This window comes from Danio rerio, chromosome 16, assembly GCF_049306965.1.
Source record: "Danio rerio strain Tuebingen ecotype United States chromosome 16, GRCz12tu, whole genome shotgun sequence".
In the NCBI taxonomy this organism is placed as follows: domain Eukaryota; kingdom Metazoa; phylum Chordata; class Actinopteri; order Cypriniformes; family Danionidae; genus Danio; species Danio rerio.
Genome location: NC_133191.1, coordinates 22,642,569 through 22,670,081, shown reverse-complemented (window position 1 = coordinate 22,670,081; position 27,513 = coordinate 22,642,569). Strand labels below are relative to the sequence as shown.

Here is a 27,513-nt window from a genome sequence, read left to right as displayed (position 1 = left end):
GGAATCAAAACGAGGGACAGGCTAGAGTACAAAGGCAGGCAGATATCTTACTTAGTCGGAATAACAGGCTGGAGTTCAGGGCAGGCGGATGTCTTTCTTAATCGTAGAGTCGGGCAAAGGGTCAAAAGCACAGATCAATCGGAGATGTGGAGTAGAGAACGCTCAGTAATGACAGCAGGGCAAATCAAGACTTCGCAATGAACCAGAGCGTGAGTGTGGTATATATACGCTGAGCTGATGAGAGGCACCTGGACCGCAATCAGTGACAGGTAGAAGGGCTTATGGGAATTTGAGTCCGTGAGTCGAATTAGAATTCGGGCGATGGCTCCCTCTGGTGGTGCACAAGAGGATTGGCATCGCCCTCATTTACAACAGGAACATACACCCAGTTAGATCATTTTGTTCTCCTGATCTGGAATATCTCATGATTCGGTGTCAGCCATACTAGCTACCAAGGGAGTTCCCAGCTGTGATAATTACGGCTGTCTACATCCACCCTCAAGCCAACACAGAGCAGGCGCTCAGGGAACTGTATGGGAGCATAGGTGAGCAGGAAACTGCACATCCGGACGCAGTGGTATTTTTTACAGGGAACTTTAACAACGCAAATCTCAGGAAAATCGCTCCAAAATACTATCAACATATCACCACAAACACATGTGGTGGTCGTATTCTGGACCATTGCTACTCTCTGCTGCGGATATGTTCCGCGCAGCCTCTAATGACGACATCGAAGCATACTCAGACACCGTTACATGCTTCATTAGAAAATGCATAGAAGACATGGTGCCAACAGAAACTGTCCGTATCTACCCCAACCAGAAACCATAGATCAATGGTGTAGTTCGAACAACCTTATCAGTGCAAACTTCCGCCTATAAATCCAGAAATGCTGAGAAACAAAAACAAGCAAATTACAACCTCAGGAAAACCATCAAAGCAGCAAAATGTCAATACAGAGACAAGGTAGAGGGTCGATTTAACACCAATAACACAAGGAGCATGTGGCAGGGACTTAATTACATAGTAAACATTGCTGCGTCTCCTCGGACAAGCTCAACTAGTTCTACGCCTGCTTTGAAGCCCAGGACAGCGTACACACACTGCGAGCTCCCGCGGCCGATACCGTAACCGCCAGCACACTCTCTGTTTCTGTAGTGGATGTGTAGCTACGGGCCCTGGACGTGTACTCAAAGCATGCGCACACCAGCTAGCGGGAGTTTTCACAGACATCTTTAACCTCTCGCTCTCTCTGTCTGTATTTCCCACTTGCTTTAAGACAGCTACTATTGTGCCCATACCGAAATCAGCTAAAACCATATGCTTGAATGACTGGCATCCGGTTGCTCTAACACCCATCTTCAGCAAGTGCTTTGAGAAGCTGATTAAAAAGCACATCTGATCTGTACTGCCCGCTAACACTGACCCTCTAAAATTTGCTATAGACCAGAACAAAGCCGAGGGCAAAATAGAGGCCAAAATAGAGCCCTAGGGGTGTAACCCAAGTGTCCTAACCATTAAGGCTCACCATCAAAGCCTCCCAATCATCCCCATCCACTGAATTGGCTCTATCGCTGTCTCTCTGTTCCACTTACAGCTGGTGTGTGGTGAGTACACTGGTGCTGTTGTCCTGTGGCTGCCGTCGCATTATCCAAGTGGATGCTGCACACTAGTGGTGGTGTGGAAAGACCCCCTCATGATTGTGAAGCACTTTTGGTGTATTGCCATACACGACAAATGCGCTATGTAAATACATACATTACATTACATTACAAAATATATCACGAAATTTTGGTTTCGGTTTTCACCCAAGTGAATCCAGAGTTTTTACTTTTAGGTTTTGGTCTAAAAAATACAAATAAATCACTTCCAAAAATAATCTAAAAAAGCAATTACTTAAACAGTAAAAATAAATGCAGTTATTTTCAAAAAATGGTATTTAGTAAATCTACAAACACGGCCACCCCTATGTAAAGTCTGGCCACCCCAATATGATTTTGTTTTTAATATTATTCATTTAAATGTACTTACATAAATTCACATTATTTCATTCATTCATTTTCTTTTCGGCTTAATCCCTTTATTAATCTGGGGTCGCCACAGCGGAATGTACCACCAACTTATCTAGCAGGTTTTTATGCAGCGGATGCCCTTCCAGCCACAACCCCTCTCTGGGAAACATCCACACACACTCATTCAAACACACACTCACTCATACACTACAAACAATTTAGCTTACCCAATTCACCTGTACCACATGTTTTTGGACTGTGGGGGAAACCGGAGCACCCAGAGGAAACCCACGCAAACGCAGGGAGAACATGCAAACTCCATACATAAACGCCAAATGACCCAGCCGAGGTTCGAACCAGCGACCTTCTTGCTGTGAGGCGACAGCACTACCTACTGCGCCACTGCGTCACCACAATGTTTCAATATTTAAGTAAATAAAATTCAGCCACTAAAATATGGTGAATTGATTGGCGCCAACGACATTGCTGATACACATCTTTGGGCATGTGCTAATACATTTACATTTACATTTAGTCATTTAGCAGACGCTTTTATCCAAAGCGACTTACAAATGAGGACAAGGAAGCAATTTACACAACTAAGAGCAACAATGAATAAGTACTAAAGGCAAGTTTCAGGTCTGTAAAGTCTAAGAAGGGAAGTGTTAGTAGTTTTTTTTTTTTTTTTTTTTTTGTACAGTTAGTGTGATATTCAAAGAGGCAATTGCAGATTAGGAAGTGAAGTGGAGACTAAATAGTTGAGTTTTTAGTCGTTTCTTGAAAATAGCGAGTGACTCTGCTGTTCTGATGCAGTTAGGGAGTTCATTCCACCAACTGGGCAGATTGAGCGTGAGCGTTCGCGAAAGTGATTTTTTCCCTCTTTGGGATGGAACCACGAGGCGACGTTCATTCACAGAACGCAAGTTTCTGGAGGGCACATAGATCTGCAGAAGTGAGAGCAGATAAGAAGGTGCTAGGCCAGAAGTCACTTTGTAGGCAAACATCAGAGTTTTGAATTTGATGCAAGCAGCAACTGGCAGCCAGTGCAAACAGACTAGCAGCGGAGTGACATGTGCTCGTTTAGGTTCATTGAAGACCACTCGTGCTGCTGCATTCTGGAGCAGTTGAAGAGGCTTGATAGAGTTAGCTGGAAGCCCAGCTAGTAGAGAGTTGCAGTAATCCAGTTTGGAGAGAACAAGAGCTTGAACAAGGAGTTGAGCTGCATGTTCAGATAAGAAGGGTCGGATCTTTCTGATGTTATAGAGTGCAAATCTGCACGATCGAGCAGTTCTAGAAATGTGGTCAGAGAAGTTTAGTTGGTCATCAATCGTTACTCCAAGGCTTTTCACCATTTTGGACGCAGTAATGGTTGCCCCATCCATCTGGATTGAAAAGTTATGGTGTAGAGTTGGGTTGGCAGAAACTACAAGCATTTCCGTTTTTGCGAGGTTCAGCTGAAGATGATGATCTTTCATCCAGTGTGAAATATCCAACAGGCAGGCTGAGATACGAGCTGGAACCGAGGGATCATCAGGATGAAAAGAGAGGTATAGCTGGGTATCATCAGCATAGCAGTTGTAGGAGAATCCATGTCTCTGGATGACTGGTCCTAGAGATGATGTGTAGATGGAGAAGAGAAGTGGCCCAAGAACAGAGCCTTGAGGTACCCCAGTGTTTAGATGCTGTAGGTTGGACACCTCTCCCCTCCAAGACACCCTGAATGACCTGTCAGAGAGGTAAGATCTGAACCATTGTATAACAGTGCCCACAACGCCCAGTGACTCAAGCGTAGATAGCAGGATCTGGTGGTTGACAGTGTCAAAAGCAGCTGACAAGTCCAGCAAAATGAGGACTGATGATTTAGAGTCTGCTTTAGCCAGTCTGAGATCCTCCACGACCGAGAGCAGGGCAGTCTCAGTTGAGTGGCCTTTCTTAAAGCCGGATTGCTTGTTGTCCATGAGATTGTTTTGAGTAAGAAAGTCCAGGACTTGATTGAACACTACTTTCTCCAGAATCTTGGCCATGAATGGAAGCAGGGATACTGGTCTGTAGTTTTCAAGTAGCGTATGGTCCAGGTTGGGTTTCTTTAGCAGTGGGGTTACCCTAGCCTGCTTAAATGTAGTGGGGAATAAACCAGAGCCAAGAGATGTGTTAATTATGTGAGTCAGTGTTGGTATGACTGCAGGAGAGATGGCTTGCAAGAGATGAGAGGGAATGGGATCGAGTGGACAGGTGGTTGCATGGCTAGATAGCACAAGTTTGGACACCTCAGACTCAGAGAGCTGAGAAAAAGAGGTGAGTGTGTGTGGTGTTGGTGTTGTATCTTGCGTGTTTGTTGTAGGTGCAGCAAATTGAGCACTGATTTTTGCAGTTTTGGTGCAGAAGAATGTAGCAAAGTCATCAGTAGTAAGTGTGGAGGATGCGGGTGGAGGAGGAGGATAGAGGAGAGAGGAAAATGTTTTAAAAAGTAGGCGAGGATTAGTGGCATTGTTGATTTTCAGATGGTAATACGTCTGCTTTGCAGAAGTAACCTCAGCTGAGAAAGAGGACAGAAGAGTTTGGTATGTTAAGAGATGTGCAGGATTTTTAGTTTTCCGCCAAATTCTCTCCGCAGCCCGAAGTTTTGAGCGATGCTCACGGAGAGCATCCGAGAGCCAGGGTGCAGGAGGACTGGCACGGGCTGGCCTGGATGCAAGAGGACATAATCGGTCTAGACATGATGCTAGTGTGGAGCAGAGTGTATTAGTGGCACTGTTCGAATCAAGTGCAGTGAGTTTGCGAGATGGAGGAAGAGAGTCTGAAACAATGGTGGATAGTCTATTGGGTGAGAGAGATCATAGGTTTCTGCGAAAGGTAACCAGTGTTGGAGTGTGTGGCGGCTCAGGAGTAATGTGGATGTTGAGAGACAGAAGGAAATGATCAGATATTTGTAGTGGAGTTACTATTGTTTGATCAGTGAAGCAGTGTCGTGTGTAAATAAGGTCTAGCTGATTACCTGATTTGTGGGTAGCAGAAGTAGGTGCTCTTTTTAGGTCAAAAGAGGCAAGCAAAGTCTGAAAGTCTGCAGCTTGCGGTTTGTCAACGTAAATGTTGAAGTCACCTAGCACCAATAAGGGAGTGGCAAAATTAGAAAAAGATGAGAGAAGAACATCCAGTTCATCTAGGAAGTGACCTAATTTACCTGGTGGGCGGTAGATGACAACCACATTTATGTAGAAGAGGTGGATAATGGTGACTGCATGGAATTCAAAGGAGCTGATTGTTGGCAGGGACGGTATCAGAGTAAATTTCCATTCTTTGGAAATTAGTAGTCCAGTCCCACCCCCTCTCCCTGTCTGACGAGGAGTGTGGGAAAAAGAGAAATTAGCAGAAAGAGTAGCATGTGTAGCAGTGTCCTCCGGCCTCAACCAGGTCTCAGTTAGAGCCATGAGATTATAGTCAGAATATGTAGCTATGGAGGTAATAAAATCAGCCTTGTTAACAGCTGATTGACAATTCCAGAGGCCCACGGAGAGAGAGAGTTGTGAAATAGTAGATACATGTATTGAACGAAGGTTGTGAGGATTACGCCTGCAGCGTACCTCCCGTGTTTTGCGAGTGTTAGTAACAACAGGAATTAGAAAACACATAATAAAAGTGCACTGACAACAAAAAATAAGTGTAAAGTAAAACAATAAAGTAAAGTACTCAAGTGCTTTGTCGGTGTCTTTGCTCGGTGGAGTCGCGCAGGTAGAGTCGATGGTCTTTACCCTCGTCGGTCTTCACACGAGGCGGTCTTCACACAAGGCTGCCGCGACCGCTGCCGCGGTGAACTAGTTGTTTATATAACCCCTAAAGCACTAGCTGATTGAATTCAGCTGGACACGCCTCCCGAGTCAAAACAAGGGCCGAAACTGAGGCGGACGACGCGAAACCGCGTCTGCGTTCGCTACACAAGCTCTTATAGTAACCAAGGAAACAGTGGCTAAACAACTTCTAGTATTATACACAACTGAAAGCAAGTTTAAATGTCCTACAACTTTACACAAACAGCTGGAAACAAGTCCTCACACCATGCACAACAACTGAAACAAATCTTAAATGTACTTACAGGCTGCTGGTCTAGATGCTGCTAAAGTGCTTCTCCTGCCGACTAATGCTAGCGTGCTCACTATATAGTGGTTACCTGGCGTTTGGACACGCCTCCCGAGTCAAAACAAGGGCCGAAACTGAGGCGGACGACGCGAAACCGCGTCTGCGTTCGCTACACAAGCTCTTATAGTAACCAAGGAAACAGTGGCTAAACAACTTCTAGTATTATACACAACTGAAAGCAAGTTTAAATGTCCTACAACTTTACACAAACAGCTGGAAACAAGTCCTCAAACCATGCACAACAACTGAAACAAATCTTAAATGTACTTACAGGCTGCTGGTCTAGATGCTGCTAAAGTGCTTCTCCTAATAGCTGTTTGACCGTTATTCTGGCTGCACAACGGGGATGAACTGCTGATGTTCAACCACAGCAGATACAGGTAAGCTGAATTTACCACAACAATTTCATGTCCGCGTTCTGTTTTTTTTTTTTTAATTAAGCATAAGGTTCTTATAACATAATTTGTTTAGTATTGTTTGATAATGAGAGATGAAACACAACTTTGTGTTCATAAGACTGTACACTTTTATTAGGAATTGTCGTTTTTTTAATAATAAAGTTTGTTTTATCTGATTAAAAACACAAATCCAAAAAATAACAAATCCATTTTGTAATCAGCTTTTTCAGAATCTAGTTATTTAGCACCTTCATTTGTTTTTTGTTGGTTTACTTATTATGACTAAAAATCTCAATGATTTTGTGGATGTATTTGGCAAAAAAAATAAAAATAAAGATAATTGTCACGATAACCAGCGATCGTACTCCATTGATTGCTGATTCTCACATCAAACCATGGACTACACTTCCGACTTTTGCTGGACTACATATTCATACATGCACTTCACCCAGACACATATGCTTACTCATCTAGACTGATTACATTTACAACACCTGAGGATTGTCAGAGACTGATTGCAAACACTACTTAAGCCACACTATCACCCTTTCACTCTGCCAAGTCTTGTTTATCTGTTGATGACACTACAATGCATTCTTCTTGTCTTGTATCTCCGTGTTTAGACCCTAGCCTATCCTGACAACGAATAAACCTGCATATTGGATCTTACCCCAGTTGTCTGTGTCATCCCCCGTCGTTACAATAATAATAGAAGAAGCTGTATTAACAATATTGTGGCTCAAAAAGAAATATGTATAAATTATAATATGAGGTTCTTTTTAGTAAGTCTGTGTCTTCTTTTCATTTTGTTTTTAAACTAAACATAGAATTTTATTTGTTTTGCACATGTACTTGCTGAATAATTTCAAGGAATAAATTGCATTATTTTAATAATGCGATCGGTTTGCTCAAATGGTTTGAGTTGCTTTAAAATTGGGTTTTAAAGTACTCAGTTGGTCCGAGTTTTCTTCATTGAGTTTTCTGTGCTCAAATTGCTCCATTTACTCAAATGGATTAAGTTCAAAGCACTCTTTAAGATTAGTTTTTGAACTTAAATTGTTTGTTGCAATCGGTTTCCACAAATGGTTTAAGTTGCCTCAACTTTTTAGGTTTGAAAGAGTATAAAACTAACAAAATGATGGTGAAGAGCACAATGTAATGTAAAGTAGCAGTGGCATCTTCTATGCTAACTTTAATCTCACACTCCCTCTTGCTGATTTTTGCGAGACCGCATGTTGCAGAGAAATATTGTCACATTTTAATACTGTGAGTTCACGTGGCGCAACATCTCGTCACACCTTTACTCGCTATATTTAAATGAAGCTACACTTGACTTGAAGAACCAGATAACCTGCTTGGATTTTGACCACCTTTGCAGTGGCTCTAAACTCTACACAACATAACTGTGTGATGTTGATATTGACAGTAGCCTCTGCCACCCGAACATATATCCGTTTCGGAGAAGTAATGAGCTTTATAATACTACCAAATGATGAGATTAGAGATTACAGCTTCATAATCAGGTCAGCATGTTCATCTGAGGAGAAGGACACCCATCTGCCCTCTGGAGCTCAGAGCAAATGAACGCACACACAAGCAGGTGTGCATGTTGTATGCACATAGGTAATTAAGTCTACACAAACAAACCTGCATGAACAAACTGTGACTGAAGACACAATGACATCCAACGGTCTGAGGGCAGACTTGTGTTCATCATTCATATCCAGAAAAGATGATTAGTTTCCGCTAATTCTTTCACATAAAAGCCCCAGGAAGTGTTTTGGGATTGCAATAAATGGGGAAAAAATAAAGGCTGCTAGGTTTCTATTCATCTGGCGCTCAAGGCTTATTTCATAGATCAGTGATATTCATATTTCCCACACAGTCATCTAACTGCAAGATTAATACTGCATTTTAGGACAGCGGCATAATGAGACTGACAAAGATAAAGTGGAAAGAAGTAGATGAGAACATTTTGGTTAAAGTCCAGAAACATTTTGTCCAGTTCACTGCATTCTGCTTTCATCTGTTATGTCAGCCACATTTTTTTTATATTTTCTTTAGAAATTTAGAAATGATTTTTGAGTACTTAAAATAAATAAATATTTGGGAAGGGTTTGCAATAAGGTCTCATTTGTTAAAACTGATTAATGTCACACTTAACAATAAATGAACTATGAGCTATATATTTTCACAGTATATTTTCAATGATAAATAACATACAATAAATAACAATAACATCATAAAATGCAGTTATTTGTCTGTTAAGATTCCAAATATTACTTTTCAAGCACTGTGTAATGTTCGCAAGTCTCCAAATAAAAAAAAAATAAAAAAATAAAAAATAAAATAAAAAATAGGCGACGCAGTGGCACAGTAGGTAGTGCTGTCGCCTCACAGCAAGAAGGTCGCTAGGTCACTGGTTCGAGCCTCGGCTTAGGTGGGGTTCTGTGTGGAGTTTGCATGTTCTGCCTGCGTTTGCGTGGGTTTCCTCCGGGTGCTCCGGTTTCCCCCACAGTCCAAAGACATGGTTTCCCAGAGATGGGTTGCGGCTGGAAGGGCATCCGCTGCGTAAAAACGTTCTGGACAAGTTGGCGGTTCATTCCGCTGTGGCGACCCCGGATTAATAAAGGGACTAAGCCGACAGGAAAATGAATATATGAATGAATAAATAGCCTCATTATTTATTTATTCATCTGTTTTATATATGATATTAGATCATGTGTTAACTTTTGTAAGTGATTTATTTTAGAATAGGATATGTCATATTCTCAAAAATATTTGGAAAAGGAAACATAGGCTCTATATGTGGCATTTACATATAATTCGGTTAATATGGAAAAAGAGTGCATGTTTTTATCAAAACTAATATTGGATTTTATTTTAAATGTGTGCGTGTAAAACAATAAAAATTTCAACAAAGAAATGATGGGTTTCTTCTAGTAGTTCCTCCGCCTTGTTTAGAGCATCATTATCGGGGTTTTATGTTAAAACTAACATGGTTCAAGCGATGGATCTATGACAGAGAAATTATGCACTTTGGGAAACACTCGTCACTACATTGTTCTTTTCCCAAACGATGCATCATACTATGATAGTTCATCCGTGAGTTTTGTCGTTGTTTGGAAAAAGCACCCCAGTATGATTGGTTTACTGCTCTCAGCACATGTCTTACACAAACAATCATGAAGGCTTTCTACCCTCAGCAAATATTGTACAAAGTAAGAACTTTCTTGATTTTATTATTAAAATAAGAAGGATGAGTAAAAAGTAAATGATAAGTAAACAAGTAAAGGATGAGTAAATAATGACAGAATAGATTTTTTTGGTGAAGTATCCCTTAATAGAAGTCTTTTTACATTCAGAATTACACAAGTCATATTTAGGGTTAGGGTAGGGCTGGGCGATACAATCGCTATTGATATTTATTGACCGAAGACTAGGGGTGTAAGGATACACTCAGCTCACGATACAATGTGTATCACGATATAATGTTCACAATTCGATATGTATCACGATATTTGGAATAAAAATTTAAAATTAAACTGAAATGCAAATTTTATTAAAAAAAAAATTACCAAGTAAACAATTTTTTATGTATTTCTTTTATTTCAACTTGTTAAACTGAACCTTCTTTAAGAAAATAAATTAAACAGGCCTGTCTCTGGAAAATAAAACAATTTAAAAACTTCTTATAAAATATCATTGAAATTATTCAATTCAGTTGAATTTAACAGTAAGAGCTTAAGGCTTTGCTTGGTCACTTGCGTTTTTTGTGTGTGCAATCTACATTTCCAGGTAATCAGCAGTTCTATAAAATAATCCTGAACTGATTGTATCTGTCTGAGAGGTTTTTATGGATGGCTGTCTTCATGTTGGGCATGATGAGTGACAGTGTGGCCATCTTTTCATTACACAGGACAGTCGTGGCTCTTTTTAGCAGTTTAGGCAGGTTTACTATTTCTTGCTGAAATCGGCGCTATCAAGTATATTATGTTGACGTGCATTTTTGTGTACCTCTGTACTCAAAAGAGTTCATGCTCGTCGTAATCATAACTGTAAAATGCGATATGATTATTTAAATAATGTGCACGCTTTCGGTTTCATTTCCACTTCTGTTCATACTTCCCACGCGGCTCCTGAACGATCACTCTGTTCCACAAACTAAATGTTGTTTACTACTTTATTACCTGTTAGTCACAACCTGCAAGTTCTGTTCACTGAAGCAGACGCACACGCGTTTATCATAGTCCGCCCTCTGTAGTAACAGCTCACGGTCAGCTCACGTCATGTGTGATTTTGCGGCCGCCAATACATCATTATATGAAGACAGAATGATAATTTAGGGTGAATTGTACCTAATAAATACAGTATGTGACTCTTTTAACACCATTAGGAGGTATCCATGTCGCTGTGCAAAGTATGTAAATCACTGTGAAGACTTTAAAACGTAGGCTATGTTTGACCCAGTATGCGTGTCAAAAAGCGGGCGAGTCTGAAGCAATGACTGTACAACCAAAATGTTGAAAGACGTCTGATTTTGAGAGGATGGGTCATCTTCTATTTCAACTCCACTCATCTTAGTCTGCTTACATGACTGCTGCTGCAATCTGAACTCACGTGCGACAGCAGGTGGAACGTAGCTCACGTGCAAACAGCTCATATAGTAATCAAATCGTCATAACGCCACGATGCATATTGTGACATTTTTGCATCGCAATAAATCGTACAACGATAAATCGTTACACCCCTACCGAACACCATAGTCAATATCAATAAAAAAACGATTCGGTATGACATTTTGGTATGAAAACTATAGTTTTATTAAAATGTGGCTGCTGAGCACGCGCCTTGGAAGCAATGCCAATAAGCTTAGGGTGTAAATTTGTCATTTCCAATGAAGGCATGTGCCGCACGTATGGGAGCGACACGTACATGTTGTGCAAGCAGCACACAAATGACTCGTGGCACATTTTTCATGCGTAATTTGTTGAAAAATATCTAAGCTTTTCCGAATGTGGCAACTACACCACAATTCAAGTAAGTAAAACTAGCCAATCTGCTTCACACTTTGTATTGAATATACACATTTCAGTAATAACGGCAGACTAATTACCTCAGACAAAGACTCAAAGACAAAGACAGACTTTTACTTTTCGCCATAATCTTGTCATCCTCTGAGAAAATGCTTGATGGTCGCAAGGTGTCCATGAGCGCAAACCCATTATAATGATCAAGGAAACCACTTCAGATCAGAATAACAACACATGTAAAAATGAGTGCCGTATAGCAGCAGTGAGAAGATTGTAAATAAAAAAGGATGCCAAAATGGCTTTTTAGCTTCTTTTCTTGTGCGACCCAGCCACTAGCACCACAGTTTTAAGCATAAGGGGAAATATAGTCATACAACTTTACAATTTTTAATGTTTATTATGTATTTAAATAATGATGGCTGGTTCATTAACCTGAAAGTTCAGGTTTGATTATCATAATTGTTTTGTTTACAGAATTTTTATTCACACCTTTCAGATGTTGATCTACCTTAGTTGCACACACTTTGTAACACTTTATTTATCAAGTTTAAGAGTCTCTCTCGAACGATATGAAACATGATATAGTGATTTTATATTTGTTTTGCAATATCCCCCAGCCCTAAGTTAGGATAAGGAGATATAATGATTGTTATAAAATTATTATTATATAATTATCTAAAATTATTCTGTAAATGTTTGGTAACACACCTCTACACAACAATCCACAAAATTTTATGCTGTTCAAGGACACATGATGAGTGACATACCACGGTGATACATACTTCCATAAATATACTTTATTGACTGACAATCCACGCACGCACACATGCACTCACCTGTCTGCTGTCATGTTTGGAGGAAGAACTGCTATTGCTGTGAGATGGAGAGGAGATTTTCTGGGACATGGTGGAACTTTTCTCCTCGGAGCTCATCTTGTGCTTTTAGTCAGACGGTAAAGAGGAGGAAACGGAGGAGAGGAAAAAAGGGAGTGGGGGAACCAGTTGCTCAGAAGTTGTGGATCTCCATGTTTATCCAAAGCCTGGACACAGAGTTGGAGCCTGCGGACATATCAAGGGAGAAAGAAAGAAAAAAAATCGATCATAAGAACCTCAACACGATGTCAGGCTTTCATCTATACAGGTAATGAACACCACTCACTGACCACAGGATATCAAATAGCAGAGTTTTCTGAAAGCCTTGGTCAGCGAGAAAGAAAGATGCCAACGTGATTCACTGGACATACTATAGATGTCGTTCCCAGATCGTCTCCCACTCATCCAGCTCCTTCGAACTATGATTAAAGAGTTATGAAAGTGTGGGGGCTACACTTAGTGCACACTGACTCTGAATCTGGGCTTTGTTTATAGCAGTAACAGACGTCAGTGATCGCTGCTCTGTAGTAACCATACTTTCTTCCCTGTCTCGTCTCATCCTGTCTGTGTGGTTCTCATATGAATGCAGAACAAAATGCAAATATGCTCTCGCTTTGTGTCGGGGTTTGTTTGAAGTCATGCGTCACGACAATACCATATGCATGCTCGTGTTACAGCACCTGTGCCTAGTGTCAAAATAATATTGCAGGTTATGGGGTGTGGTGTGTGAGTCAAAAACAAACACACACACACACACACACACTAAAGTGATAGTTTGGATGTTAATCCACTCCCCCTAGGCAATACAGGATGTGCTGTAGGTAAAGCATGCAAAATTATTCATCAAAACATTGCTCATCCTGGATGCTATAACTTATGAAAGGGAAATATTATGTTCAAATGTGCGATCTTAATCTGGATTTACAAATTTCCTTATGCATGATAAAAGCTTGTCCTCCATACCATCATGAACAGGCACTTGGGAGACTGTGGATTGCAGGTGATAATGTTGTAATTAATTTTTAGTTTCTTTCACAGATTATTAGTTTTGCATTATGAGACATCAGTGTATTATCTGGAGCCATGACTATTAATTTTGATTTGCCGCATTTTGTCTTTCAAAGGGGTGGATATGATTTATTATGAATCATCAAGGACTATGGTCTTATTTAAAAAAACAAATAAGACTTTCTCCTGAAGAAAAAATGTTATCAGACACACTGTAAAAATTTCCTTGCTCTGTTAAACATCATTTGGGAAACATGCAGATTATTTTAGCCCATCACTGAGTTTATTTATTTACTTATGAAAATGTGTAATTTATTCCATTTTTATGTCAATTTTAATATTATTATTTGAATAATATGCAAATGTTTATATGATTTTGTTATGATTGCCAGTGGTGTTGTCTCCGCTGTCAATTTAATTCCTGTAGTTTTTAGCAATCGCCAGCGAGGTTTTCTAAATGGGACATTACTGCTGAACGAACTACAATTCCTAGAACGCACTGTGCTCATCAACTTCTGCTTCAGCTGACAATAAAACAGACACTCACACACAGACAAAGCTGCTGCTCATCTAGACTTATTACAAAGACTATTTAAACAGCACACACACGCATCATTGCTGAGTCTTGATTTTTTATTTTGTGAACCTTACAACATGGTTTCCTTGACTTCTTTGTTTGAACCTTGTTTAGTTTGTTTTACCCTGTCTGCTGCCTGCCTTTTGACCATCTGCCTCTTTCTATGATTATGACTCTTGGTTTTCCTGTATACATCTGTTTGTCCATGTGTTGACAGTTGCTTGCATGACCATTCTCAATAAACCTGTGTTTGGAGCCGCGCTCCCTTGTCAGTTTACAGATTGTAAAATTTTTTTTTGTCTTTTATAGTTATATGAAAGACCTGCTTTGTTTACCAAACAAATTGATCTAATTGGATTTGCAAAGTAAACCATAAATAAATGTTAAAAGTTATTATTTTTTATTAGATGCTTTAAGTTTTTAGTTACGATGTTCTGACCCTGCCAGGGCTCGAACCAGCAACCTTCTTGCTGTGAGGTGATCATGCTATCCACTGCCCACTTATATTATCTTATATTATATTATATTATATTATATTATATTATATTATATTATATTATATTATATTATATTATATTATATTATATTATATTATGGCAATGCAGTGGCGCAGTAGGTAGTACTGTCGCCTCAGAGCAAGAAGGTCGCTGGTTCGAGTCTCGGCTGGGTCAGTTGGCGTTTCTGTGTGGAGTTTGCATGTTCTCCCTGCGTTCGCGTGGGTTTCCTCAAGGTGCTCCGGTTACCCCCACAGTCCAAAGACATGCGGTACAGGTGAATTGGGTAAGCTAAATTGTCCGTAGTGTATGAGCGTGAATGAGTGTGTGTGGATGTTTCCCAGAGATGGGCTGCGGCAGGAAGGGCATGCTGCGTAAAAACATGCTGGATAAGTTGGTGGTTCATTCTGCTGTGGCAAACCCAGATTAATAAAGGGACTAAGCCTGAAAGAAAATAAATGAATGAAAATTATATTATACAGTGCATCTGGGAAGTAGTCATAGCGCTTCACTTTTTACACATTTTTCATGTTACAGCCTTACTCCAAAATGGATTAAATTCTTTTATTTCCTCAAAATTCTACACACAATTCCCCTATAATGACAATGTGAAATAAATTTTTAAAATAAAAAGCTGAAAAATCACATATGTTCATAAGTATTCACAACCTTTGCACAATACTTTGTTTATGCACCTTTGGCAGCAATTATAGCTATTATAGTCTTTTTGAATATGATGTCACAAGCTTGGCACACCTGTCTGTGGGAATGTTTGCCCATTCCTCTGAGCAGTACCTCTTAAGCTCTATCAGGTTGGATGGGAGGCGATGGTGTACCGCCATTTTCACCTCTCTCCAGAGATGTTCAATAGGATTTAAGTCTGGGCTCTGGCTGGGTCCCTCAAGGACATTCACGAGTTGTTGAGAAGCCCCTCCATTGATATTTTGACGGTGTGCTTTGGGTCGTTCTCCTGCTAGAAGATGAACTGTCACCACAGTGTGAGGTTAAGAGCACTCTGACATTGCTGCATTCATCTTTCCTTCTATTTTGACTAGTCTTCCAGTTCCTGATGCTGGAAAACATCCTCACAGCATGATGCTGCCACCACCATGCTTCACTGTAGGGATGGTATTAGCCTGGTGATGAGTGGTGCCTGGTTTTCTCTAAACATAACGCCTGGCATTCACTCCAAAGAGTTTTAATTTTAGTGTCATCAGACCAGAAAATTTTGTTTCTCATGGTCTGAGAGTCCTTCAGATGCCTTTTGGCAAATTTTATTAAAAACTTTATTAAAAAGTGGCTTCCGTCTGGCCACTCTATCATATAGAACTGATTGGTGGATTGCTGCACAGATGGTTGTCCTTCTGTAAGATTCTCCTCTCTCCACAGAAGAATGCTGGAGCTCAGACAGAGTGACCATGGGGTTGTTGATCACCTCCCTGACTGAGGCCCTTCTCCCCCGATTGCTCAGCTTAGATGGCCAGCCAGCTCTGAGTCCTGGTGGTTCCAAACATCTTCCACTTCTGGATGATGGAGGCCACTGAGCTCATTGGAACTTTCAGAGCAGCAGAAATTTTTCTGTAACCTTCCCCAGCTTTGTGCATTGAGACAGTCTTGTCTTGGCAGTCTACAGACAATTCCTTTGTCTTCATGCTTGATTTGTGCTTTGACATGCACAGCCAACCCTGGGACCTTATATAGGCAGGTGTATGCCTTTTCAAATCATGTCCAATAAACTGAATGAACTCTAATTAAGCTGCTGAAACATCTCAGGAATGATCAGTGAAAACAGAATGTACCTGAGCTCAATTTAGAGCTTTACAGCAAAGGCTGTGAATACTTCTATCCATGTGAATTTTCAGGTTTTTTATCTTTAATAAATTTGCAACAAGTTTAAGAAATCTTTTTTTTACATTGTTATTATGGGGTATTGTGTGTAGAATTTTGAGGAAATTAATAAATTGAATCCATTGAGGAGTAAAGCTGTAATATAAAAAATGTGGAAAAAGTGAAGCGCTAAGAATACTTTCTGGATACACTGTTTTATTTTATATTATATCATTATGCCTGCATTTGTATTTTCTTTTTCAGCAGATATTTTAAAAAGCATATTCCACTGACTCTGTCTCTCTCTCTCTTTTGTTCATTATAAACAGCAGCACGTGTCACAGTGTGGGACACAGGAATAAAGCAAGGTTAATTAGATTAGTTATGTGCAATGCAACCAAATAACCTTCATTCCCATCAGCCTGTGGAAGTCAATAGAAAGACAAATCTCTCTCCATCCCAGACATTTGCTACGTCTTTTAGCAAAACTGTATTTTCGCTCAAGAATCTTGTTCTCTGGAGGATTATTACCACACAGGAAATTGTGTGTATCACCTCTTAAACTAATGAACATCATGATGTGTCAGCATCACTTTAAGATTTTAAGAATTAATCACTTCCTGTGAGGATGAAGTCATCTGTGTTGCTTAATAAAGCACTATAGTGTCACGTCTTTAAAATTTATGCCCAGCTTTTGTTAATTTACCCTGACATGTTACAACATGAGTGACTGAAAACCTATAACCTAGACTGGAAAACATTCTGAGAGAGTGATCTGTACTGACCATGTCCTGTCAAATTAACACATTCAGAGTGAAAAGCAAAGACAGATTGCCATTTACAGCACAACTAATATTAAAATGCATTCAAAAGGTCTCCTGTGACCACTTCTGAATTTCAATTTGTTACTACAAGCTGAAAAACCACAAACCAGTCATGGTGTTACAGCCAATTTGCTTGAAATTTATTGTCACCACATGTTGAAACAAAATGCTCATTGTTTTTTTAGTTAACTACCAAGGCTGCATTTCCGAATAACGTTGTCTCCTTGTTGTCTCCAAAGCCAGATCTTAACTAAAGGTAAAGAATAGTCCAGTAAATAGGCAAAGGTCAGGGCAGGTTGAAAACAAACAGCAATCCACAAAATCAGGTATCAACTGCAACAAGTAATCATAGTAGTCAGAATGGGTGCAAAGCATGTTTGGATGTATGATCCATGTCAATTTAATTTAATTTAATTTAATTTAATTTAATTTAATTTAATTTAATTTAATTTAATTTAATTTAATTCATCTTTATTTCTATAGCCCTTTAACAATATAGCGTGTGTCAAAGCAGCTTAAAATTAAAACGACTTTAGTCCAGTTTTCAGAGTTGAAGTTTAGTTCAATTCAGTTTAATTAAACTGTTACTGCTGAAAGCCCAAACACTGAATGCACAGCTTCTCAAGTCCCAAACCAATGATGAATGGTTGGAAGAGCATATATAGATGGAGTTCCCTCTAGTCAGTCTGGTGGAGTCCTATAAATGGCTCCTATTATGCTTTTTTTATACAGCGTTTTAATATAGGGCGGCACGGTAGTTCAGTGGTTAGCACTCTCGGCTCACAGCAAGAAGGTCGCTGGTTCGAGTCCCAGCTAGATCAGTTGGCATTTCTGTGTGGAGTTTGCATGTTCTCCCCATGTTTGCATGGGTTTTCTCCAGGTTCTCCGGTTTCCCCCACAGTCCAAAGACATGCACTATAGGTGAATTGAACAAACTAAATTGGTCGTAGTGTATGTGTGTGAATGTGAGAGTGTATGGGTGTTTCTCTGTAGTGGGAAATCCGCTGTGTAAACATGATGGATAAGTTGGTGGTTCATTTCGCTGTGGTAATCTCTAATGAATAAATGGATTAAGCCAAAGGAAAATGGATGAATAACAGGTAGTCCTAATATACATGTATAGTCTGTATTTTTGGGCATAAAAATATCTACAAAGTTACAAATATTATAGTTTACTCCAAAAATGGAGCTATTTCATTGTAAAAAAAAAAACCAAAAAAACCTATTAGAGCTGCACAATTAATCAAAAAAAGCTCTCGATTCAACCTCCTAGATGATCTTAATCCAGCATTTCTATGATTCTACGAGAGAAGCAAAGGAAGGGCTGCTCGATTTTGGGAAAAAATCATAATCAAGATTATTTTGGTCATAATTGTAATCAAGATTATTCAAAACGATTATCAGTTGAAGTCAAAATTATCAGCAATTATCCTGAAATGTTTTTTAAAATAAATATTTTCCAAATGATGTTTGACAGAGCAAGAAATTTTAACAGTATTTCCTCTAATATTTTTTCTTCTGGAGAAAGGCTTATTTGTTTTATTTTGGCTAGAATAAAAGCAGGTTTAAATATTTTTAAACCCATTTTAAGGTAAATATTATTATCCCCTTAAGCAATATATGTTTGATTGTCTGCAGTCATACAAAGACTTGTCTAATAACCCTATTTAAGCCTTTGAATCGCACTTTGAATCTGAATGCTTGTAGTTTGAAAAACATCTAGTAAAATATTATGTACTGTCTTCATAGTAAAAATTAAATAAATTATTAGAAATGAGTTATTAAAACTATTATGTTCAGAAATATGTTGAAAAAAATATTCTTTTCATTAAACAGAAATTTGGGAGGAAAAGGGTTGCTATATTCAGGAGGGTTAATAATTCTGACTTCAAATGCAGATATACAGTTATTTTCCACCTTCCAAAGGAAAGAGAAATAAATACAATAGAATAAAAATATGTAACAAACTGTGCTTTAAGCATCTTCACTGTAAGAAAAACACTTTATCAGAAGTCCTTCAGTCAAGAGCAGTGAGGGATGAATGAGACCGAATACTGACCGCATGCTTCTGACTGTGTGTGTGCGGTGCCCGGGAAATCACATGTGATGTGAACTGCTGACCGTAAACTGTTACTACAGAGACGGCGGGCGCGCGCCCTACTTAATGATAGATGGGAGCACGTCTATTTTAGTGAACAGAACCTGCATAGGCTGTGAGTAACAGGTAATAAAGTTGTAAATAATATTCAGTTTGTGGCACACAGTGATTGTTTGAGTCGCGTGCGAAGTATGAACAGCACTTAGCAGTAAAAATGAAACCAAATGCATGCACATTGTTTGAATGAACACATTTTAGAGCTATGATTGCAACAATCATTTGATGTTTTTTTTCTTTCATAGCGCACACACAGCTGTGCATGAAATTAAATGTTTACAGTGTCAGTATAACTACTCTAGCCTATATAATGTTGATTTTACCAGTGAATAAGATGGTCTAACAATGTTGTCAATGACAGATTGCAAGCATATATCTCAAACAGAATTTAACATCAGAATTATTATAAGTAGAATAGAAGTATTTATAGAATCCAGTAGACCCACACATAATATTATTATTGTTGTTTTACCATATGTTTGAGAAAAAAAAAACAATAATTACTGCCGACTCATATTAACCTTTATTTTACATCTACAGAATCGTGAGACAATTGTGATCTTTATTTAAAGCAAAAAAAAAAATTGTGATTCTCATTTTAGCTATAATCGTACAGCTCTACCCGCTATTAAAATTTCCTATTCATGGCTCGTTTAGACACCAGGAATTCTAATCTAGGGTTTGTGTTGTTTCTTTGTGTGCAATCCGCTTAATCAGTATTCTAAACTGTAAGCGATTATATTGTGAAATATCTGACATCTGGGATCTAGGTGCAAAGTTTAAAAAGCATGGTGCAAATGCATTAAGGGCGTGTGTAAATCTACTTTTGCTATTTTAAGGCCGAAAAATACGGTCTGGGCCCTGGTGCATGGTCTAACAGGGTTGTGCTTATTCTCTTATTGAGTTAGAGGTGTGTTTTAAGCATAACATGCATTAAACCAGTCAGATTCTCATCTCATTTTCCCTTTAAGTGTTTTAAGTGGAGCATTTGTTATAGCAGACTTTGTAAGTGGAAAAGCTAAATGCTTCATTAGCGAAAAAACAGTTAAAGAGACCATCTGGCAAGGATAAAGAATGAGCCTGCTCCAGCGTTGTACACACTCCACTAAAGACATCCATTATAATTTTTTTGATTATTTAATATTGTTTGTTAAGCACAAAGATATGTTTCAAAACTATTTCTAAATTCAGTTCTAATTTCCATCAAATGAATAAATAAAAAAAAAAAACGAAGTGTAAGTGCATCTTATTCCTATGCCCCGTATGGTGATGCATATATTGCCAAAATTCTTCAGGAGGAAAAATCTAAACTTGTTTTTATTAAAACAAATATGAATATGCAAATTATAAAAAATATTGCTAATAATAACATTATACACAAGCAAACTGTCATGAATAAACCCCCCCGACATGAAGAAGGCATGGAGGCAGTGTTTTTTTATATTTATGTAGAAAATAATATTTTTTTGTAATATCTTAATTCTTTAATTTTTTTCCTTAGTAAAGATATTTGTGTATTGCTGTACATTATGTGTGTATTAAGCAATGTGTATGCGTTTTGGACCACTTAGGCGTATAACTATTGTGCTCTGTGCTCGACTATACTATATATTGACATACTATATATTATTTGAAGATAGAATTAGTATGTCCCGAATCGTAGTATGTTGAAAAGAGTACGCTAAAGGTTCCCGGATGGTCTACAGATTCCGTCCATACTCTAATCCCTGATATTGCCCACAGTACATTGCAGGTTGGACGTTAGAACTACAAACGCAGTTAAAAAAGTGTAAATAAACTACAAAAATGGTGCACGCATGAGACTAACTGTCAAGTAGATAGGCTTTGGTAAAGATGTTTGTATGACTGTTAATTAATATCCAGCCAACACACATCCCATTTTCTGTGTTATATTACATCTGTAACAACAATACTGAACTTATATGTTTGGATTAACCTGCTGCTGCTTGTCCAATGCGGTAAGAAATTAAATATGACAGAAATGTGGATGATTGACTGGGCTCATAACTAAGCAACACAAGGATCTGTTAATAAGAATGTAGTATGTCCCAAAGCTAGCAAACTTTTCTGTTACACACTCAAAAGTAGGCTTGGGCGGTAATATGGTAATATGGTATACTACGGGATCTAGATGTCAGTTTCAATACCATTATACCGTCACAAAAAACAATGCACTTAAATAGGAGACAAGTATTAAATAATAAATATTATTTATTTAATGCCTCCAAATGCGTATATGAGACTGTCATCACGGGACAGTCTGGAGGAGAGAGAGAGAGAGGTGAGGTAAGGCAAGTAGCGCACCAAGTGACCAGCAGTTTGGCAGTATTTCTGGTTTTGACCGAACGAGAAGGGGGACGTGGTAAATACGAACAAGAGGTCTGCATTCCCGCTGCTGTACCGGAGGAGCAGACCCGATTTCTTGCGGTTCGGAAATATATTTCCGAATAAAGCGCGGGAGCACGCACACATCCAAGTGGATGCTGTTTGTTTGTTTGTGTGTGTGTTTGTGTGTGTGTATGACCACAGGTGACCACGAACCTAAGGTCGCATTTACGATATTCAGTTTCTGAATGGTTTAGGCATAAGCCAACAGTCTGGTGATGCTGTCTAAGCCTTACATTATAATTTTTTTATTTATGCACGGTAATACCGGATACCGAGGTAATATAGGGTGGAGGTTTGACGGCATAAAAAATTTGGATACCGAACAAGCCTACTCAAAAGTATTTATTTTTCCTTTACAAAAAAAGTATACTTTTAGGACGTAGTATAAAGTATGCAAAGTGGGACGCAGCCAGTGTGAATCTGATGTGAATAACACATTGTTATAACATGGCAATCTCCCATATAGACTACATTGTGTATTTTACAAACCATTCATGATTTGTTTTGTTAATACTCATATATTCAAATATACAACACACAACATTTTTTTTTTATGTGACATAACATAAAAATAACATCAGGTGTTGCTTAGCAGATGGAAGTGGTTGCTTTGACCAGGAGGTGTCAAATATGTAATGCCTTTTTAGAGCCACTGAGTTTGAGATCATGTTTTAGTACGCCCTCAAAACAAAGTGCATACTGTGTAAAAGAGCATAACAAAACCCCTTTAAAACACAAAACAATTTACAAATATTTCAATATGCTGGATATTTTTAATAAAATTGCTCCATATTAAGGAAGTTAGTGGGTTTCTTTTCATGCCAGATGAGTCACATCAGTCAGCATGAAGTCAATTGTCTGAATTGTACAGCAACTTCCTAAACCTCTTACTGAGCAATCTAGGATACAGATACGGCTAATTACGGTCACAGCATGCAGTCGCTGTGGCAACTGGTTTGTTCCGGTAAACAGACTCCTGGTTGTGAGTAAACGGTAGTCTCCGCCGTCGCCAGTCTCACCTCATCCTGCGCCACTTCAGAAGCCAACAGAGAGCAGCTGCCTCCGTATGGCACACCAATTATTTATTCATTTACTTTCCACTGATCACACTCAGTGCACACCTATTAGACACAGCTATATACACAGACAAATACAATGGCCACTAAATTAGGTACTGTTCAACTGCTCATTAACACAAGTATAATCTAATCAACCAATCACATGGTAGCAAGCCAATGTGTTTAGGTATGTAGAGGCTTGCTGCTTTCCAATTTGTATACTATCTATCTGAAATAGTATTTTGAGTGTCCCAGATCATAGTATGCTAACGTTAACCAAATGATCTACTATTTCCTGTAGAAATTCAAAGAGCAAATATGTGCATGCTCCAACAGCTAATACTACATTGTAGTATTATCAGTGCAAAATTGTTGAGAACTTTTACTTGTGTACATGTATGTAAATTTAGGTTCATTCAGTTTTGAAATTAATTTCAGTAATATTATTGACTCATATGAAAATGCTCATTCGCGGCTCTGTTTTGTGCATATGACACATTTTTAAACGAGACCAGGTATTTTGAAATGAGTCAATTACTTTGAAGGTCACCTATGATGCAAAATCAACTTTTAGATGCTTTTTGGACAGAAATGTGTGGAGAGTGTGTACATAGTCATATTAGGGTAATATAAACACAAGTCTCTCTTTTAAATTTCCTGATGACAAAATAAGACCCTAATCCCACTGATTTTGTGGCCCAACACACTGTGATGTAGCAGTGCGGATTTCCTTACCCACTGATATTGACTGAAAAGCGTGTTTTATCACGTCTCAGTATTAACATGTGCACAAAATAGAATTTGCAAAAAAAAAAAAAAAAAAAAAAAAAAAAAAACAGAATTAATAGATGTCCCAACTCTCCTCAATACAACTAAAGCTCAAGAAACAGTAAGTGGTATTGTTTTATAGCATAACTATACTTTTTGGGCTACGTATTTTATAACCACTGGAATAATACCAGCAGCATAGTGTACACAACTAGAAACGAGGATGGTTCAATTACATGACAGTAATCCTAGTTTGTGGATGTTAAATATTTGCTGCGTTAAATCATGTTAATTTTGTATAGTAAATGAATTGATCTCTATTTGAGCTGCACGATTCTGGCTAAAATCGCAATTTTTTTGGCCTAAAATAAAGATCACGATTTTCTTACAATTCTGTAGATAGATTTTTCCCGCAATTGACAACAAGAATGAACATAGAAGCTTTGTCTGATTAACAAGCAGCAGCTACATGTGTTTAGAAGAATCTAAAAGGCCAAATGGGCCACATTTTCTAAAGTAATACTACCTGTATTTAGCTTTTTGCTTGTACGGTGGCTCTGAACTGTCAAAACACCTATTAAAGTGTTTTTCGGACATTACATGCTTGTACATATTATGTACATTACTGTAACTTGTTTTATTTAAGATCATTTAAGCTGATTTCAGTTTTTCAGTTCTTTCATTTTCATTTTCATTCATTCATTCATTTTCTTGTTGGCTTAGTCCCTTTATTAATCCAGGGTCGCCACAGCAGAATGAACCGCCAACTTATCCAGCAAGTTTTTTTATGCAGCAGATACCCTTACAGCCGCAACCCATCTCTGGGAAACATACACACACACTCATTCACTTATACACTCCGGACAATTTGGCCTACCCAATTCACCTGTACCGCATGTCTTTGGACTGTGGGAGAAACTGGAGCACCCAGAGGAAATCCACGCGAACGCAGGGAGAACATGCAAACTCCACACAGAAACGCCAACTGAGGCGAGGCTCGAACCAGCGACCTTCTTGCTGTGAGGCGAACGTGCTACCCATTGCGCCACTAATATAACCTATTATTTTATGCAACAGTTAATTTGCTATGCAGAGAAAAGGAAATTATTTATTTTTGGCATTCTGTTTTTTTGTAAAAAACAATAATATAGGTCTTTATAATCACATTGCAATTTTTTTAAATTACATTTTTTTTTTTTTTTTTTTTTTTGCTTTGAGAAGGCTATTTAGTTCATAGATCAGATCAAATTTTTATCAATATCACATTTTGCACTATTTATATTTATCAATATAATTTTATAATTTATCAATATAGGCCAAAAAATCCATATCGGTGCATCCCTAATTTAAATGTTTAGGTGCAAAACAGCTACAATTCCCTCAGACCCAAACATTTACATTTTTAACAGGGTATAATAAATCATTGAATTGACATTTTGACCTGAAACACAAAATACTTATTTTTAATAAGTTATATATCAGATGTTAAGGTTATATCTTGTAAGATTGGAAAACAGGAGCCCTTTAATAAAAGAACAATGCTTTGTGTTTTTTTACTTTAGCGTTTGTCTATAATTATGACTTAGATCAAACCTTAATTTAGAGACAACGATACCAAAATTCAGAACATTCCAAAAGGTTTAGAAAGTGTATCCACACTCACAGTATGCAATATTAAAAAATGCTAAGACCATGGACAGACCGGTAGTCCTGAACTGACTGCTGTATTTCTGATATGCTAAAGTTTTAGTTTTTTTTAGCTTATACAAAAGCAGAATTATGCAGAGCCAAATATATACAAGAGCATTTAACCCATGAACATACATGTACAATAACCATCTTACAAAGACATGCAGAAGTGCAAACCCTTGCTTTGCAAAGCAGGCTGTTTATCTGAATAAAAGCTCTCACCATTGAGTCATGTTGTCTACGCAGTTGAATTCATTTAGCTATTTTCCAATATGCCAACACAGACACAAAACAGACTGATTACAATTGAAAATATAGACATTGTATGTGTGTTAGATCTGAGCTATTTATGTTTTTCACAGATTTTCTACATAATTATTGTGTTCCTTAAATAGCACATTTGTTGTGCATTGAGTTCATTAGGTCACATGGTCATAAGTTGCTTTTTGTCTGTTTCAGATTGCCTTCTCTATTGAAGGGGCTCGAGTACTCATCGTGAGCTTCAAAGCAATATTCTGGCATCATTCACTTCCTTTTATGTAACTTCAAATCCATTTAACACTCAAAGAACATAAAAATAGAAAATTAGACAGAATCCACTGACATTGAAACGTTTGAATTTAAAAAATGGAATCCCATAATAGTTTCATAAAAGCAGTTTTAGTGACTATATTGTTCATCTTCTGAGGCTATGAAAAACTTTTTTTGAGAAACAGAAGACCTATAACAGGTCAGTGAGTTTATTTATATAAGTCAGACTCATAAAAGAATCATTCGGTTTTGTGCACCAGATCAAGTAAAAGAATAAAGACATTCAGTTTATCTATTTATCCCTAATTTGACAATGCTAGGTGCATTTCCAAATAGCAAAGATTTACGGTTCTATCTGATCAGGGGTGCGTTTCCCAAAACCATCATTAGCCAATTAAGTTTGTTGATTTGTCAATTCCCAAATTTGTCACTCCAACGAACATTCGCAAACTGCTTTGCAAACTTGAGCACTCGCAACTACGACTTTGGAGCTGTCGTTCGAAACATAGTTCATTGCTGTGTTCTATTCCCAGTTATCCTCCCCATGCCCTATTCATTTAGAACATTCTAACATTCAAAGTTGGAATTATTAAAAATAAAACAAGTATTAAGGTCATCTCTCTTAGGTGTAATTTGCTTTCAAACGATTTTCAAAGTTCAGTTTTAGCAATCTTCATGTATACAATTGTGTTTGCTTTGCAGTGCATTTTGAAAATATCGATGTAATTTTAAACACAGCCTCAAGCGAAAGCTATAGGTGACCTATTATTTAAAAGTGGAATTTATATGTCTCCAAAGCTTGTGAAAACAAAAAGTAAACGTTAATTCTTTTAATTTATAGTGGATTATTTATTAGGTATCTGTACTGTTTATGACACGGGCCTGCTGGTTAGAACTTTCGGCAGTGGTTTACATGTGTCAAATTGTAAAAGTATAGACTTTTCTAAAAAATAAATAAACAATACCCTACATAATAATAATAATAATAATAATAATGGCGAGGCAGTGGTGCGGTAGGTAGTGCTGTCGCCTCACAGCAAGAAGGTTGCTAGTTCGAACCTCGGCTCAGTTGGCGTTTCTGTGTGGAGTTTGCATGTTCTCCCTGTCTACGCGTGGGTTTTCTTCGTGTGCTCTGGTTTCCCCCACAGTCCAAAGACATGCGGTATAGGTGAATTGGGTAGGCTAAATTGTCCATAGTGTATAAGTGTGTTTGTGTGTGTGTGTGGATGTTTTGCAGAGATGGGTTGTGGCTGGAAGAGCATCCACTGCGTAAAAACTTGCTACCTACCTTGCTACTTACTACCTACTGCACCACTGCTTTTATATATATATATATATATATATATATATATATATATATATATATATATATATATATATATATATATATATATATATATACATATATATATATATATATATATATAGATAGCTTATAAATGTTTATTGTTGTGCAGCTGCTTCAGCTTCAGATGTACGGCAGCTTGCACTTGTACAAGCACAGGGAGGAAAAAAAAACAAGTCATTACAGAGATGTTTGTTATCAGCTCAAGCCAGAGATCCAGCAGAGCAGGGTCAAAAGATCCGAATGGTGATATGTGAATCTTTGGTCATTGGGTCGCAGAGGAAACAGGCTGTAGAAATGACCCACATCACGGCTCTCCAACACACAGGCAGCCGGTCGGAATAAAAGATTCATTAATGCTGTGTGCAATCCAAAGACC

General features: G+C 38.2%; 1 protein-coding gene and 1 long non-coding RNA gene across 4 annotated transcripts in view; both read right to left on the bottom strand.

Moving 5' to 3' along the window:
- Positions 1-27,513, bottom strand: part of LOC137487900 (uncharacterized) — a 1,155,393-nt gene that overhangs the window by 872,670 nt on the left and 255,210 nt on the right. The window lies entirely within an intron of this gene.
- Positions 1-27,513, bottom strand: part of osbpl3b (oxysterol binding protein-like 3b) — a 175,920-nt gene that overhangs the window by 100,981 nt on the left and 47,426 nt on the right. For all 3 annotated transcript variants that reach the window (XM_691235.8, XM_009292271.3, XM_073925485.1), the window contains exon 2: positions 12,414-12,635. In XM_691235.8, the coding sequence (XP_696327.5) occupies positions 12,414-12,509 (96 nt within the window). In that variant the 5' untranslated portion in view covers positions 12,510-12,635. The remainder of the gene's footprint in view (positions 1-12,413; positions 12,636-27,513) is intronic.